We start from the raw sequence: 15,520 nt of genomic DNA, 5'->3' as shown, positions 1-15,520 counted from the left end.
AGAGAGAGAGAAAGGGACAGACACAGATGCCCTGTAAGTGTGTACATAAGGTAAATATATTGCTCATAAGCTCAGCCTGGCCCTTGCCTTTATGAAGAGGCATGTCACTGAACAGAGACTAACTGTGTCAGGGATGCCAGCAGAGGAGAGTTCATAAGCAGGATCAACATGATGGTAAAATTCTGTAAGTCCCTGATATCTTGCATCACACTAAGCTTGAGAATTTCTTTTGGCTGACTTTATTCAACCCTTTAACTCCCACGATAAATCTTTGACACATTAAAAATAATCTATAAACTCAAAAAAATGCACTCGTCTCTCAAATGTAAAAGTTGCCCATTCCCGTAAGAATAGCAGTTAAGCTGGCACCTGGTGTGTCACACTGTGTATATCTAGATGAAAGGGAGATTCCTGGCCAGCATGTCTCCACAGCTCATTGATCTCCCCCTGCAGAAAGACTGGTATGTCTCCCTACAGACTCCTCGGCAGGATGATTTAAAACTTGCTGTTGAGCAATTTAAAGTCTGGCATTGGATATCTGTACGTTACACAGTGAGGAGCATATTGGTAAGCTGCCACTTCTGCTTGCAGAGGAGGGCATTAAATCCCATAGCACGAGCAACGTCCTCTCAGAGTAATTTAAGGGATATTTTGTTAACGCTTATAATAGGAACCAGTGAGTCAGACTTGAGAGTGAGAAATTGGGGGACATGGGAATATGCACTTGCAAAGAAATGTGGAGATCGAAGGAAAGAGAAGAAAAATGTATATGGAGTGGCAGCATGAGAGGGAAATGATGAAAATGTGGAGTATGTTTAGTGGGGTCACATTTTGCTTGGCATGCTGTTGTAATGCCAGCTAAAAGCTCTGAGCATTATGTTAGTAAGTAGTTATGGGTAGATGCATTTTCTGACTTGGGAACTTTAATCTCAATGTCTTTATTGCTCTCTAATCAACTGAGTTGCATGCTGGTAGGCTTGGTTTTACAACTCATAGTTATAATGACATTTCAAAACAGAACACAGCTTACGTGACTTTGAATTGAATAATTAAAAGGATCTTCAGTTTTTGAGAGTATTTCAAAATTTTAACTTAAATAAAATAGCTTTCTGATCAGAAAATACTGTTACAGGCATTGGAAAATCTACTTAAAAGAAGCCCAAACACACCAAAGATTCAGAAGCTCGGAACAGTCCTTTGAGGCAGTGCCTCACAAAGAGACAATTTGCTGTCCAGCTGAGAGAGGTTGCTCAACATTTCAGTACTTTTTTTTTTTCTTCCTTGTGCACTTTCGGCAATTAATCCTTTTTTCATGAAAACACTGTCATTTTTTGATTAGGGGAGGAGAGCAGTAACTTTCACTTTTAGCATTATTTTTGAGGGAAAAGTTTGTGAAAAATAAAAGCATTTGGAGATAAGTTTCTCAATCTGGATCTTTGGTGGAAATTACTTTTAAATACCTTAGTTTAACATTTTTAAGTAATACTGTGCTTTGTAAGGCAGGAACAAATATTTCCATTTGCAACTGTAAGCCAACTGGTGCATACCAATAGTAAACTTGAACAAAGTGAAGGATCTAGTAAAAAACTAATTCTGTGATCTTTCCTAATTTTTGTGACTTGCATGAGGCCAGATTTCAGAATGCCCCCATATAAACAGCAGAAGGGCTTTTCAGCAGTATCTTCTTTATTTACCTGGTGATGGTGTTGTATCAGGCTGGCACATTACATTGCATCCTAATATGTGTGTTGTGCATAAAAGGAGGTAGATACCAATCATCATTTCATAATGAAGTTTGCAGCCTGTTTTCATGGCTGTAATGTAAGATTGGGTGTGACAGTTTAGGGTATAGTGAGATGGGATACCATGATTTCTACCATATAGTGATCTTTTCAGGTTTTTTAACCCTTTCCTGTTCACCACTTCGTGAAAAAAGAATGACATTTGCCTATGATAAAAATCAGCCCAACATACTCAATAGATATTTGCATATTGTTGAAAAAAAATGACACACTGAAGATTTTAAACAGAATTTTTGACAGGAGTTGCTACACTTTCTATATGTGTGAAATATTTTCATTTACAGGCAAAGTGATTACTTTGACATTTGAGGTGCAGTAAAATATTGTAATGTTTTACAAATGAGCAGCATTTGTCATTAAAACATTAGTCCCCAAAAGTTTGAGATGCTCACAAAGACTTAAAATCTACTGACACCCAGACTGATCCTGAACTACTGAAGATGTTAGATTCCTTGGTTACTGACAGTTTGCCAAACCAGTGCATGGAGTTGGCATAATAATGACAACATCCATTCCACGTAAGTGCATGACTGTGTGCATGTTTTATGGTATGAGTACAGGGAATAGTCTAACATCAGGGTTTTTTTTTACATTTTTGGGAAGAGCCTCACTGTGTCTGCAGTCATTTTGAGTCATTACATAATTATGAATGGGCACCTTTTGACATGATTATTTTCACCTGATGCAGCAAAGTTGGAGGACTCTTATTTTCCCATCTCCTGCACTGGAGATCTCTAATTCTGTGGCTCTCCAGCTGACTTCTACTTTTTTTTTCTTTTCTTTCCGGTGATCTCTTCTATTCACTCAATTCTCATCTTTGCTTGTACTGCCAATCTTGTAGCTATCAATCATCCAACATAGTAGCCCCAGTATACGCAATGTAGCAACTCATCTGTCCAGGGTATGTCTCCATATCCTCTTTAAGATAGTCTCCTTCTCCCCATGGTCTGTTCACTGAGACTTTGCTCATTCTTTTTTTTACATATTGCATTTTTTCCTTCTTTTACCCCATCTGCTGCTTAAAAATGTTTTACAGCAAACACATAGTTTCACATTTCCGTTCACTCATGAGTTTCCTTTCTTTTGCTTGCTGATTATGTTACCAGTTTTACCTCACCTCCAGTTTTGTTCCCTTCCCTTATTATTTCCTGTTGAATTTCCTAACCAAATAGCCCAGAATGCAGCCAGCTTCTTTGAGAGCAACCTGGCTTCAGTTCCAAGAAAAACAATGGAAGGTGATGACTATCTTTTCTTAGAGCAACCTTAATTTTCATATGCAAAGTCTGTAGGAAAGTGATTTCCATCTTGCCTGAAGGTAGCCAGGTATAGCCTGAAATACTGGCCACTTTGACCAGAAAAAAAAAATGAATTTGATGGCAGAAGTCAGGAAATGTATTTAAGTGGGTGTATGCACGTTTGCATTTTATTAGAATCATAGCCATCCTTAACAGTTTAATTTTTTACGTCATTACATTTTCAAGGTGAAATCTTCTTTAATGTTAAAGTTATCATCTTTAAAACATGTTTCAACACAGTATCCTTTTTTGTATTTATGCACATCTGTGTATCTCTGCACAGATAAGAGCATAATCCCTAGATCACCAAGAATATGATTGCCAGATAGAACTGAGTGAAACTGAATACTTCTGAATTGAAATTCTGTCAGAATATTTTGAAGTATGTTGTGGATTACAGTAAGACTCTGCAAATGGGAAGGTCTCAGTTTCATTTCAGTTGGCCTTGAAGCTTTATTTTAGGCCCGTTTGACATGATGCACACTGAAGAAAATCTGAAATGTATTCCCCAAAGTCTACTCTACCCAGTTGACAGAGGAGGGATCTTATTCAGGGTCCTGCTACAGGTTAGTCTCTGTGTTAAGTGGCCAGATTAAAACATTTTAATCTATTTGTCCTTGGTCCTCTGAGCCAAAGTATGATTAATCACTGCGTCTTTCAGCCAGCCATTGTCTGCCTCGTGGTCCTGCAAGTAACCATGCAAGGAGCTGGCAGGGATGTCAAGATAGTCTAATACATAATCTCTTTGTTGGTAGGCAGAGGTTAGGTTTCATCAGTCAGTTTGATGGGACCAGGTACATTACAATGTGCTTCTTATCTGTATAAAGTCTTTGCAGTCAGTTACTGAATCATATCTGTGTCATCACTTCAACCCTATTGGCGTGAAAGTAAAAGCTCTACATTTTTTACTCTACTTTTATGTTGGGAATTGTAATTTTCCTTACTGTTTTTTTCACTAAAGAGAAACTCCTTAGCAAAAAATCATTTCAATATTTTAGTAACTGGGTCAAAGAATAAAATATAGGCACATTGCTGTGGAAGAGTTTTCAAAGAAAGAGTTTTAAAGTTTTCTGCTCTTGAAGTCTTAAAGACGTCTGGCACTTGATATTTTTGCTGAGGATTTTTTAATTTGTTTTTATTTGTAAAGGTACTATTATTATTACAAACAAGTTATCTCCAACCCAGACAAACCTACATGAAATATTTTGGCAACACCCCTTTTATTTATCTGATAATAAGAACTTATGAGTATAAAGAGTGTTGGCCTCAGCTTTGTTTTATGTTTAAAAAATACAGAATATCTGCAGAAAAATGTCTTTTGGGTTTCATGAACTATACTGTCAAACTGTAAAAGTAATGTCTGTCTGAGTTTATTGTGGAAGTTTTTGTGAGTAGCTCTACTATCTAAGGCATATAACCCTCCAGCCTTCTCACTGTGCTTACATTTGTCATGTCGTAGTGCTCGCTAGTGAAGTGTAAGGCTACCAAGCCTAGATGGAGCCAGTAGGAAATGAATATGTCTGCCACAGATACTTCAGACAAAATTATTAATGTTTAGTGGCAGGAAAGTGGCTCTCCCCCTCAATGTATTGAATGATGACAGAAAGACTCTAAGCCTTGATAAGGTTGTGGCCAGGCTGGTTTTTGGTCTAGAAGGTAGATAAAGATACTCTGTCTTTTGTGTTTGTAAGGATGTCTGGTTTCTTTTTCCTGTGTGTGTGCCAAAGTGTAACTTGCTTATTCATCTTACAGACTGCCTTTAAACTTAATCATAGTTTGTACATGTTTGTCTCACAATAAATATGAGGTAGAAGGAGGTGAAAGTGCTGGAGAAGAGTTTTTATTATGATGAAAATAAGAAACTACTTCCTTTGTTACGGGTGACAATTATTAGACTCTCTGAATCTTATTAAGTAGCAGATTTCAAGACCTTAATTCTTGGGCTCTGTAAGTGAATAGCTGTTCATTCACTTGTAGATTATTTTTTTTTAACTGATCCATGGATTGCCCACTGTTGTATGTTCCCTACATGTTTTCTTGTTGGAGCTGTTTGGAAGTATATCTTTTCTGAAATAATGCGAGCAATGCTTTAGCTAAATTTAGTATTTAAGGAGATACATTTGTCCAGATTTGAGTTATGAACACTCTTAGTAAGTATTTATAGAATCTGCCCTGGGCCTGATGTTGGGTCCACTGCTGTTAATACCTCTGTTCTTCAGATTACTGCAGTGAGAGTTAAGCAACTCTCTGGTTGTCTAGGCTGAGAAGACTAGTTTTTGTAGGATTATGTTCTCATTAAGACAAAATCAAGAAATTATATGGGAAAAGAAGTAACAGGCAAAAATTGCTAAAGGTAAAGCAGATGATGTTATCTTTCCTATCAAACTGATACACTCACTTTTAAGCCAGAATTGACATGAGATGGGACAGAGGTTGATAGCGAATGAACCAAAGTCAGTTTACCGAAAGAAAGTGAGTTTGAGAAGCAGTTGAAAAGTATGAAGTGAGATAGTTTGAGCATCAGTCTAGCAAAGAAGTTTGGCACACTGTAAGCTTGCAAATTGTTCCCATCACACTTACCAAGTTAACTGTACCACCTGACTTCTTCAAGAGTGCACCATGTCCCTTGTCACCTCCGTCTTACCCACTCTCAGATCATGCCTTGAGCATCTGTCCTGCTTCTGAGTATTTGGTTGCACTTGAGAGCAATGGCTCTATAAACGGACTGAACAGCCTCTATAACAAAGTATTAGTAGCGTAGAACTAAATAGTTTAAGTAAAAACAGATCTTCAGAACAATAAATCAACCTATACACATGCCTGCCTTTGCCTAAGGGTCGTAATTCTCAGGAACTGGGGAACACCCAGCTTCCTCAGACTCTTTTTCCACAGCCTCCCCCTGTGGCAGCCTATCTTTCCACACAGGGCCTGACAATTGAATCCCCACTCCTTTCCTAGGAATGTCTTTTTAACTGTTTCATGCTCTCTGAGCTCTTTCTGCTCTGCATTGGCAGAGCAGCAGCGTCACTTTGGCCTGGAGCCTGGAAGTATGTCATTGTCTGCAATTGCTTCCCCTTTTGTGACTGTTGGGAGGCTCACAGATTCATAGCTCTTGTGTTGTTTTCTCCACATATCTTCTTCCCTCCTCCCAGTATTGAATTAGATCCATTAATTTCTTCATGAAGCTCTAACAACTCACCGTAGTTGAATAGTTAACCCAGTCTTCCTGATACAACCACTAGCATTCATACAATTTTTGCACCTTTGGGTCTTAGGTTATTATCTTGCACCTCCATGCTGATCAGGGCCTCACTGAAGTCAGTGGGAAGTAGTGCAGGAAAAGCCTGAGCTAGAGGAAGGTACGCAGGAATTTGCCACTGGGAGAAATATGACTTGAACCAGGCATGAGTTGACAGAAGCAAGGTGGTTTTGCCTAAATCTTGTTAGTTTCATGGACGGGAAGATGAAGAATCATTCAGGGCCAGTGGAGAAAACCTAAGAAGTTGACAAAAATTGCCAGTGGCAATTAAAAGTTATTTTCCAGCTGAATTAAGACTATTGCACTTACTTCAAAGGTAACCTTTTACCTGCTTTTCTAGATCTTGCAGTTTAAATGGTACTGATGTTCATATCAAAACACATCCTTTTGCTCTTCCAGAAGGATTAGGTTATTTTAATTTTACATTTAATAAAATTCTAATTTAGTTGAATGATCAGTCTTCAGAAAATACACTTGCACACTCTAGAAATTGATACCAGTTCTGCTGGTTTATGATTTAGCACTGTGGAAGGCTAATGATTGCCTTTGTCACTATATTTCAGCAGTCTGTCGACTTTTCTTTTATAGATACAGCTGTAGTTTTATACAGTTCTCCGTGCTTCCAGTTTTAACATGGTCATAAACTAAGCCTCCTAACAATGCACCTTTGGTGTGCTATCTTTACATTTCTAAGGACATTTCTTGCTGAAGAAGCATTACATATATGTCGTACTGGCTTCAGTGAGGCTCTATCCAACCACTTGAATCTTCCTGCACAGAGAGCAGGATGGGGGCCAAGAGTCAGCGAGCTGTCCCAAACCCACACAGTGAGTCAATGATATGGTTGGAACAGGAACTGAGCGGCTGCTAGCTCTCAGCTTTGTCTTAAGTGCATTAGGGAGTAATGCTTCTCATCTTCTGCATTCCCATCGGTATGAATAAATAGGCTCAAACTCCAAGGAATTTCACAAAAGCTCCCAAGAACTTGAGGACCGCAACCATACTAGTGAGACCAGAACCTCTTACATAATCCTAGAAAAATGGGTAGCACAAGCTTAAGGTTGTCATTTATCAGTCTGGAGGTTGTGGATCATTGTTTCAAGCACAGTGTAAGGGACACAGAAGTTCTGACTTCCTCCCTCACAGAGTGGCGTTGTTATTAGCGTTTTGCTGTTTCAAGTGGAGACAGCCTTTCTCCAAATAGCTATTTCTCTAATAGAAGCAGAACATTTAGAGATGTTATGCTGACAGTGGCACTTAACAGGACCTGCTTTTTAGAAAATAACCCCTATCACTGCGTTATCAACGGTTCCATTCCATATGAGGATTTTTGTTTTGAATTAACGTGAGACCCACAGAAAGCTGTGCTGTCTTATTGACCTGGTATGTTAGGCAAGCAGTGGGTAATCTGTCCTGGAAGGGGGATATTTAGATGGGACAAAGACTGGAACTAAAGATTCCCTGACATTTCCTGAGAATGACATCTGAACCTGTGTGAACTGGTTTGGTAAATATTTTTGTATGTTACATATGCTGTCATTTGCATGATAAGTAGTCTGAATACCTGCATATATTACATTGCTTCTATAAAACAGTCACTTTGATAACCTCAATAGTACTTGTACAGTCCCTGGGATTTGATACTAATTTACTCCCAAGTAACATTTCACTTTCTTATTTAAATGATATCTACCAGTGAAGGGAGCCAGCTATAGCTGTATTTGAAAATAAGGAAATTATATGATAGACGTGCTATTTTATATCTGACTTTGTTAGAGTGGCTCTTGATGGGTTGGAATGTGTCTGACTGTTTGGAAAAGATCATGGGAAGATCAATGTCACGGATACTTTTCCTCCTTTGGATATAAGTAGACATGAAGCAGAAGAAAAGGTGGCGTTTTAGGAAAAAGAAAATGTCTTTGAATTTTACTGCATTCTGTATCATTTCCATAAGCTTCTATTTAAAGCTATCACCACATTTTGGCTGCCACTTTTACTGAATCTATTTAAATACATTTTAAAGGTGAATTACTTGGCTGTTTGAGATTTTTGTTCTATATTATGCTGCAGCAATCTATCTGATTTGCAGTCAGATAGAAAGGGTTACAGCTTGAAAATAATAGGTTTCAAAGCCTTTTTTTCCCCCACCTGTGCACATAGAAGTCTTCCTACATTAATAAAATATAAGGCCATCAAATGAAGAGAGCAGCTTGTTGGAAGTGCTGGAAAAGAACTGACGTTTAAATTAATTTTTGAAAGTATAAATTTGAAACTTATGAAAAGAACGAGGTGTGTCTGGTGAAGTTGCATAAAGGAGAGATGAATGCGAAGGCTTTTTTTTTAATGTGCTTAGCAGACGCAGCTGGAGTCTTGTTTTCAAAATCTGGCCCTTATCACACACAAAAAAAATATTTTAAAATAATAGTAACACAAAGTCTGATTCTCACATTGCCCTGTGTAGCCTCAGTGAAATAGCAGACATGCAAATGGTCTGGAGATGAACCGCAAGGAACCAGCCAAGGATATATCATTTCTTCAATATCATTTTACTGTTGTTTCTTTTTTTCACTGTTGGATAATGATGAAAAGGCAGAGTAAGTGTCATCTAAAGTCTATATTGTTGGCAAGAGCAAGCCAATATAGGATTTATATTTTTATTTTCTACTTTCTTATTTATAAATAATATTCTCATCTCTCATTAAAAATATAATTACACATCTCACACATTTTAATGCCATCATATAGAAAGGGTTTATGTAAGTCTTTGAAGTTCAGAGAATTCATAACTTAAATCTGTATTATCAGTGTTTCAATAACCATGTGTGTTTGTAAGGTTGATCTACAAAATGAGTAAAAATGGTAAAGAAACATTTTACAGTGTGCCATTGAACCCACCAGACTGATTCTGGCAGGCTTTCAGTATGAGTATAGCCCTCTGCCTTTCACAGTTTGTTCCCTATCTGCATGACAAAAAGGACATTTATCTCATCAAAAATGTGGCATTCGGTGATATTTCACAAGACCCTAATTTGGTACCGTTTGCCAAGTCAGGAAGCACTGAGAAGTGGACCCTCACTTCTGGAACCTGCTTCTCTCTTTACATCCAAGCAGCGGGAGTGCATTCATCCCCAGTGGTCATGTAAGCCTTGCTGCTCACCCTCTGCTTTGGAAAGAGAGAGATGTGCACAGTGACGTGCACCACCTTGGTTGTAAACATCATGTTCCATGGCAAATTTCCATTTTTATTTTAAGTTAGGGAGTAAAGACCGGAAAATTAGGTTGAGCTATTTTGCCATTTTAAATACAAACAAAATTGGGTGAAAGGGAAGATAGTTTGGTGAGAAACTTTGTTTAAACTGTAGTTGAAGACCTGAGGTCGGGAATGGATGAAGAATGATTTTTAAACAGTCATAAAAAGAAAAGGAGCTTTCTTAGCAGTGTTTGGTTTGAATGCTCTGAAAGGTAAACTTCATGTCATCCAGTGTATTTTAAAATCCTGATACATTTGAATCTTCAACTACAGTAAGTACTGATTGCTTTTGTAACTAGAATTGATTATGCCATTGATTATGCCTGTCCTTGTAAGTGCCAGAGTCTGATGGTATGGCAACAACAGCCACAGAGTGCAAGCGCTATTTTGTGGAGCATGCTAATGAAAATATGGGGAATAAAGTTATCCATTTGTGTCCTCAGGCCTAAATTTGTAAGTTATATACTGCACTGTCTTTGGAAATGGTTTTGGTCTACAGGAATATTTATAAATTTTGTCTCTCTTCAGAGTTAAAGAAGCAGAGGAAGTCTGCAGGCAGAAAAAGGGGAAGTCGCTATACAATATAAGACCAAAACATGACTCCGGAATTGTAAGTAAAAATTGTAGCAATACTTCTGTTCCCATCACTCGTTCTACCTTTTTCTCTTTGCATTTTATAGGTATGTTATTCTTGATGTACTTTTTTGTTCTGTTTTTTCTGTAAATGTTTAACACTTTCATACAAGGTGTTAGATTAAAAAACTTGAATGCTGCCTGTGAATATTACTCCACAAAATAGATGTAGCACAAGCAAGAGCAGTGTATTATTGCCCCACCCTGCCAATCTGTCTGTATCCCAGTCTTGGTGTCGATGCACCTAGAAGGCAGAATGGTAGTTCCAGTCTTCAAGCTTATTCAGTCTGTATTCACTCTCTTTTCTACAGTTAAAAAATGTAAGGAAGAATTGTGATAGGTACACATTTTTCAAGTTGGATCCCTGTATCAAATACTAGTGGCTTCTGCTCCACTGATCTGGATTTGTTTGGAATAGAAACCCTAGAAAAAGTTAATACTGTGCTCTCACCATTCTTCTGAAAACAGATAAATAACGATAGTAGAGGAGTAATTCTAGTCATTCAATGAAACTTCTCCATTATGATTGCCTAAGCATTGCTAGGATCATGACTGATTTTACAGAAAATGAATATTCCTCTCATGAAAAATTAATCTGGCACCTCATATTAAAATTATACCTGTAGCAACTGGCCATCAATTATACTTGTAAAATATTATAACAGAAGATTTTTTTCATGTGTCTGTGTCCCTGTCCACTCCACCCCAGCCCCCACCGCCACCCCCCACCCCCAGCATGATTTATTTCTTTTGTGCGTTGTAGTCATGGCTATGTTACTGTGACACATCCTTGAAATGAAGCAGGTGGTAATTTACTATATTCTAACTAACATAATCTGACACAGGAAGAAATAATATTGCATTTATTGTTTCTTATTCTGAATATTTAGGGAGAGTTGGCTGTGGTTAGTGCCATAAGAAATGTAAATGGAGTAACAGCTTGGTTAGGAATGATAAACTAGATTTTATTTTATCAATTTTATTTGAAACCAGATCAAGATTTTATTTAAAAAAAAACCCAAAAAACCCAAAAAACTAACATTGATTTGGATTTCTCCATCTCACCTATATCTTGCCATATGTCAACACACTGAGATTTTTTTTTTCTTTAAGAAATAACTATAGGCTTAATTATTCCTGTATCATCATCATTATTATTTGCACTGAAACTAGGACTTTCAGTGTTACTGAAAATTTGATAGAGTGAAAAGGAAAGTAAACAAAAATATTTCACAAGCAGTGTGTAGCTGCAGTCTACTTCAGTTCTAGCTTCAAAGGAAATTCATTTGTGAAGTCAATTCTACAGTAAGTATAGTTGAACATTAGCCTATGTATTTCTGTGCTTTTCATATTTGTGTGAGGTGGTTTTATGTATACTCAATTTTCCGCTTTTTTAAATTTATTTCATTTTTCAGAAAGCAAAGATAAGTATGAAGATCTGAGAGAAGAAAAGCAAAAGCCATTGTTACCTGGTTACCAAAACTCAACATGCCTGTGGGTGGGGAGCGAGGCGGAAGGAAACTACATCATCCTGATCATTTGCTTTCTTGACTTTTTTGAATTCGCTTTTTGTTCTCTAGAGTTTTCCACCAATTGATGTGTTATTGTACATTCATTCACGAATGTAATCACTTTAATGGAGTGCCCAGCAATAGACTAGGTATGGACTTGAAACACCTTCCCTGTACTCTGTATCTCCTTTGCCACTCAAAAATGATATTTTGTAAAGTGTATGGTATATTACAAATAGGCCAAGTCAGCATGCATAAAAAGCGGCATCTGCATCAGTTCTGAACATGCTGAAAATTGCATTAAGTTGGACTTCATAAGAATGCTACTCGATACAGTAAAACATTTCCATTCCTACTGGCAACATCTGTCTAACACAAATACTTCATGGCACTGCACTTAGATTAGGGAAAGAAATGTTACTCCTAGTGAATTGTTTGTATCCGTTTCATGTTGGCATTTGTAGTTTGTATTTTGAATCGTTAAGTGCTGTTTATACAGTATAATCAATGCTTTCCCAACTTGTTTGGTTGCCCTCCATGACTAAATATTTGTGGAACAAGATGTTTACTGTAACTATCTTTAAAATCGATAAGGCAGCATACTTTTACTTCATCTTTTGCCAGATAGTGAATGCCAGGTGGTGTGGGGGACAGAAATCCAGCATTAAAAAAAAAGAAAAAGAAAAAATAAAAAAAAAAAGTAAGTGAAAAGCAGGAAAATACAGAAAAGCACAGAAGTATGATAGAGAGTATGAGAGAGATTTGGCTATTATAGTTTGTTAATATATAAAGCAGCTAATACTTTTACATGAACTTTAGAAGGTATAGTATAGTTTTAACTGCTGATCACTTAAGTCAGACAGGCTTTTGGCCACATGTACATGACTTCCCTTTTGGAATTAGCTTTACAGTTAATTTAAAACTCCTTTAGAGAGCCATTAAAAGATGCACATGGGGATTGACATTTATGGAAAACAGTAGCCAATTCTAGTGACAGAACATAGACTACCAACTAATTGACATCAATTTCACACTTAACAGAATTGCAGACTTTTCCTCCAGGCTTTCAGTGTCCCTGACTAGGAGGTTAATGATTGAAATCTGTGACTTAGGGCTTCCATTTTAGACCATTCCTATTTGCAATCCAGAATTTACTATATCAGTTTTGATCTGCTCAACCGATAACAACCCCTTCCACCAGTCCTAATTTAAGAGCCCCAAACCAATCAGCCTGATTGATAACGTTTTTCTTTTGAAGCGCACTTTTCCTGAAGGCAGACTGTGTGCAACTGAATTGGACACACATGCTCACAACCTTGGAGCCTGAAAGACACTGGGGTAAGGCAAATGAGCTCTAACCTGCTGGGCTGGGTTATTCCCTGTCTAATCTAGCACATCAAGAGACATTCCTAGCTGTCCAGAGGCTAATATACCTTACAGGGTGTCATAGAAGGAAGTGCGAAATATGACCTCAGGAATCTGTTATTCTTCACATATACCAAGCACTAGAAAATACGTTTTTTTCACTATGTGAAAAGCAAGTCTCCTGTTGCTGACAAACCTATGTGAAAATCTGTACTTGTAATAATTTCTGGCAGGGATATAAATTACCAAGAATGGAGTTCTAAAATTTTGTGTTGATGGGAGTAACATTACTATTTGGGGAAGTGAAAAGATTATTTGCTGTTACAACTAACTTATGGAAAAAACTTTAAAAAATAAAGCTATTTTAATGGCACTGATTCAAATCCATGTTTGTATTTATGTAAACAATAGTCTTTTCCTCTTAACTTTGCTCCTAAGTGCAAGGATACAGTAGCATGTTTTCATTTGTAACCTTCCTGTTCCCTTCAGTACCTACAGTATGTATATTACTATACTAAATGAAATAATAGATCATCTAACAAAGATCACTATGTGCAATACTGTATTTAGTGTTTCTATTTCAATTTTTTTAGAATGTTAATTTATATGAAAATAAAAGGAATAATAATGAAATAACTGCCTTCTCTCTTCACTGTCAGGCTATGCTGTAGTTTGCTAGCAACCATTTGCTAAGCACCACATCCCATTCAGGCTCCTGTGATCAAGGAAAAACCTTTGTGAAGGGATCGGTGGAAACAGGGCTTCTCTTTCCTTGCCTTTTGGAAGGACAGTGACAGTAATTCCCAGTTACGTGGATATATTACCTTTTCCCCAGGTGGTGGTAGCGAGGAGCTTCAGAGTCCTTTACCCAATCAGACTACGTATCACTCACTCCTCTGGCTTGTGCATGCCTTCCAGTGGTGCATTTGGCTCAGGTTTGCAACCTGTTCCTACTAACGCTGCCTACGTAACAGTCTCAAGAAATTGCTATTAGGGCAAAAACATGTATTAAAAAGTATTATCTGCATATTATAGTGTCTTTTTATATAGATACATGTTTTATATCATTAAAGTGTTGTCCAGCAACCTGGTAGGACTGTCACATACATACATACTACCCTTTTCACTGGATCTGCAGCATGGATGCTAAAAGTTATTTGCAAACCTCTCTCTCTGAAGAACAGTGTCAAGGGCTGACTGCAGCTGCTGGTACCATGTTATGATCTTAAGATCCAAGCTGCTACACAGATTTTCCTCTTTCATTTTACTCAGGCCCAACCTATTTGGTTGAACATGTCTCTCTCTTCTACAGCTTCTCTCCAGCCTGTTTTCAAACTTCCATATGAAGTAAAGTAGCCCACTATGTGCAGCACCAAAGCTGACCCACAGCACTCCCAGAGTGGATTCCCAGCATAAGTTTCACCACTGCTCTTTTTTTCAGTGGCACACTCAGCTTTTTACAGAATTCTGGACTAATGGTCATTTGTTTGTTTGGGTGTGTTTTAAAGAGGTCAAACACCCCATTGGGCCTCTCTCCCCCCATTTACTGCAACATCAAGCATACTAGACTTTGAGTTGTCTGTAGTCCTACAAGAGTTCTCATGGACAAAATTCTGAGCCTTTGTTGATCACCAACACCACATATCACTCACTGTTACCTAAACAAATGCAGCAGCTAAATAGGACTTTCATACCTGAGCAGCAGATGTGACTTACTAACAGTCTGGTTTTTTATGAGGAGCTAAGAAGATTCATGTTGTTTTGCTTGCAAATTAAAGGCTTTCAGAAGCATGGTACTTTGTCACGTGTCATGACGCAGTAGTGGTTAGCTTTTTTTGTAGCACCTTTCATCATCCCAAAGCTCTTCCAAAACTTAGTTAAGTATTAACCAACAGTGGCAGCGGGAATACAATTAGTGACATCTTCCACATACTGATGTTTTTTCTTGCCCAGCTTAAAAATTTGGAAGCAGTTATTAATTTCATTGAGAGAAGATATAGCAAGTCTTTGCATTGCAATTATTTTGTTGCATACTCTAGGTTAATAAGCAAAGCCAAGTTTGTGCCAAGTCCATTATATCAGTTACTTAAGTTACACCAATTTTAAACTGCTATGGACAGAATAAGTGAAAACTGATGGAGCTGAGTTTTTCTGAAGATAGTGTGAACAGGTCAGCAAAGGAAGGAGATGGAAAACCATGCCCCACACCATTCAGGTCTGCCATCCAAATGGGATTCACATCACAGAACAGGTTTTCCAAGCCATTCTCTTGCTTATGACAGACCCATCTGTACCTGTGCTGTACCTGACATTCATCCAACCTACTTGTAAAGGCATCCAATGGTAAGTCCATTGCCTCAAAAAGATGGTGTCTTTCTGAAGATAAAGGGTCCCCGTTGAGAAAC

The 15,520-nt window shown here is 37.7% G+C and overlaps 1 protein-coding gene across 1 annotated transcript in view; it reads left to right on the top strand.

Annotated features, from left to right (window-relative positions):
- Nucleotides 1–13,646, top strand: part of FMN2 (formin 2) — a 162,700-nt gene extending 149,054 nt beyond the window's left edge. The window contains exons 18-19 of the mRNA XM_050893860.1: nt 10,135–10,216; nt 11,655–13,646. Of these exons, the coding sequence (XP_050749817.1) occupies nt 10,135–10,216; nt 11,655–11,681 (109 nt within the window). The 3' untranslated portion in view covers nt 11,682–13,646. The remainder of the gene's footprint in view (nt 1–10,134; nt 10,217–11,654) is intronic.
- The last annotated feature ends 1,874 nt before the right edge of the window (nt 13,647–15,520 follow it).

This window comes from Gymnogyps californianus, chromosome 3 (genome assembly GCF_018139145.2).
Source record: "Gymnogyps californianus isolate 813 chromosome 3, ASM1813914v2, whole genome shotgun sequence".
NCBI classification, from domain to species: domain Eukaryota; kingdom Metazoa; phylum Chordata; class Aves; order Accipitriformes; family Cathartidae; genus Gymnogyps; species Gymnogyps californianus.
Note: the sequence above shows the minus strand (reverse complement) of the source record. Positions and strands in the feature narration are given on the sequence as shown.